Genomic DNA, 2500 nt, shown 5'->3' on the forward strand with positions numbered 1-2500 from the left:
ATAGTGTCTAATGATACATTTTGAGTTATCAATATTCAATAGTTTCTTGTAATAATAACAACTTACCGTGTTTGGAATGTCAGATTTGTTGATCCTTAGCTGGGGATAAATCCTTACTAGCAAATCCCCTGCCCAATTTTTAGCGTAACTGGCACCAATCTTTAGTGATGTCGCCCTTGTGATCTTAAATAAAGAGGATAAGTTTCTAAAGAAACTGGTGCTGCATCGGTGGGAGAGTATAACAAGGTAATTTGGTATTATCAAGTGGGTTGATAACGTAAATTGGTCACCTTTAAGAGTTTCAAAGCTGACATTTCGAGCGTTAGCCCTTTGTCAGAGCCCTTCGCTCTAGCGACAAAGCTTGTCGTCAAGAGTGATTTCTAATGATATCAGCAGTCTTGCAATTACTCAGCCTAAGTGGCAGCCTCACTGAGACTAAGCTTGGGTGTTTAAACGGTAAAACGAATGAAGTTACCAGTCTGTAAGGTTAGAGTCCCAGGTCTCCCCGCTGAGTGATACTTTGCCTGTGTCCTCACTTGAGGGTTCACTCTAAAAGTGTTCCGTAATGTTAGCGAAGTTGTAGATCACCAGCCTGAATGGCTCTGAGTTTAAAAGCAAATACCTGACAATGCATGTCTAGGTTGGCTGGTAATAGGAAACTGAAAATTATTTGCAATAATTGCAAATTTGCCAAAGCGAAGGAATTCTGTAAGGTATTTGTACGGAGCATATGTTTACTGATGTGTAGTCAGTAAAGGAGATTGATTGTTGTTAGTTTGCGAGATATTCCGCGATCGAAGGTGGTTCCCAACAGGTGCACCCACAGTAAATTACTTGTTTGCTTTCAGCTCGTGTGTTGGTTGTTGTGCCATAGAGGAAATGGAAGAGAGTACCATTCGCAATCGCCACTTAAATAACTTACAACCACAACCTAATATATCGCCATAGCGAAGTAACGACTGCAAGCTTAGTTTCAAAAATTATTTTTACCAGAGTCTTCACTTTGTTTGGTTACCTGTGGGAGTGGTTCTAAGGATAAGAGGGACATACCCGTTGGGTTGCTGACATTGAAAAGTAAGCGCTAATTATAACGTCTATTGTTTCTCAATCGCAGTAAGGAGAAACTCACTCTTTTCGGTTTTTTCTTTACTATGGATGAAACTAGATAAAATGGAAAATCGTCCAGTTTTCGTTGAAAACCTTTCGTGTAGTGCGCAAGGACTTGGTGTACAAGGCTCCGAAAAGTAAAACGGAATCGGGAGTCTATCACCAAAATTTCACCAAAAAAACACGTTTAAGATAATAGAGGCCCTTTAGTGAGTTACTATCAAATGGCTACATTGTTAATGTAAGATAAAGGAACATCTGCCATCAGCTTGTGCGCTGACTGGGGAAGAGTCAAGCTCGGTTTCTAGTGTTTGACACCTTAAAACATTAAAACACTAAGGGACAACGACATCATTCACGCAGTGGTTTATAAAATAGATTAAATTACATTAATTTCATACAATCGTAAAATCACTCGTTATTTACGTTACATATATTACAATTCGCCTTTTTTCGATAGATTTGCAGGTAAAAAGGCATGGTCAAAGAAAAGGAAAGCGCTTCTAATAGGTATGGTGTAGACGAAGTAACAACATTGTCATACAATACACTTTGCTTTGTTAGGAAACGAATTCCAGGTCTCTTTTGTTTCACGACGAGTCCCTTCAGCAGTTCCTATGATTCATCTTGGTCACGAACCGATGATACATTAAAAGACGATGAGAACTGGTTTCTGGTATCCAGTTCTTCCTGTAGCACCCGTGTGCGGGACTGTAACACTGAGATCTGCTGTCTAAGAGATTCAATGGTGTCCTCAAGGTCCTGGTAATTTTACAGGCGAAATAGTAAAATTATTAATGAAATACGAACGGTCCTAATGAGAGGCTATTCCACAACTCACTTGACTCAAAACTGTTAAAAGTCATTAATGATGATCTTATCGGCTTCATAAAATGTAGATTATTTAAAAGCCACTGGAAAAGCTGGAAACAATTTGTCTGTAATCAAGATGCTTTTGGGTAAATCTGATTGATCAAATCCAAGTTGAATTTACTTGGAATTGAAATCCTCTTGAGCGAGAAAAATCAGATTCAGTCGTGGCAGAGCTTCGAAATACATCACTTAACCCTTTAACCCCTTGGGGTGACCAGCATCTAATTTCTCCTTCAGTGCAATATCAACAAATTAAGGTTACAAGAAAAAAGGAATTGATCACCAACTAAAGAAGTTCTTGATTGTTGACCAATTTCTTCTTTTCAGAACTTTGGGAATGTTGAGGGAACAGTGTAGAGAATATGTATTCTGATGTTAGGGTGGAGAGGGTTAAAAGCCACCTAACAAACAGATATTTCCTGATGAGTTATGTTCGAGTCTCATTAAGAAGTGCACTTATTTACCTCTCGAAGAGAAGCCGGCATAAGACCTTTTAATTTCTCTTCATGCTGCAGACGCA

At 38.9% G+C, this 2500-nt stretch overlaps 1 protein-coding gene across 1 annotated transcript in view; it reads right to left on the minus strand.

The window, feature by feature from the left end:
• Positions 1-1458: 1458 nt before the first annotated feature.
• LOC149038904 (centrosomal protein of 112 kDa-like) overlaps positions 1459-2500 on the minus strand; it is a 1552-nt gene continuing 510 nt past the window's right edge. Inside the window, exons 2-3 of the mRNA XM_089186159.1 lie at positions 2445-2500; positions 1459-1869 (exon numbers count right to left, since the gene is read on the minus strand). The exon at positions 2445-2500 is cut by the window's right edge and continues 10 nt beyond it. Of these exons, the coding sequence (XP_089042285.1) occupies positions 1723-1869; positions 2445-2500 (203 nt within the window). The 3' untranslated portion in view covers positions 1459-1722. The remainder of the gene's footprint in view (positions 1870-2444) is intronic.

Source organism: Pocillopora damicornis, chromosome 10, assembly GCF_964200805.1.
Source record: "Pocillopora damicornis chromosome 10, jaPocDami1.2, whole genome shotgun sequence".
Classification (NCBI taxonomy): Eukaryota; Metazoa; Cnidaria; class Anthozoa; order Scleractinia; family Pocilloporidae; genus Pocillopora; species Pocillopora damicornis.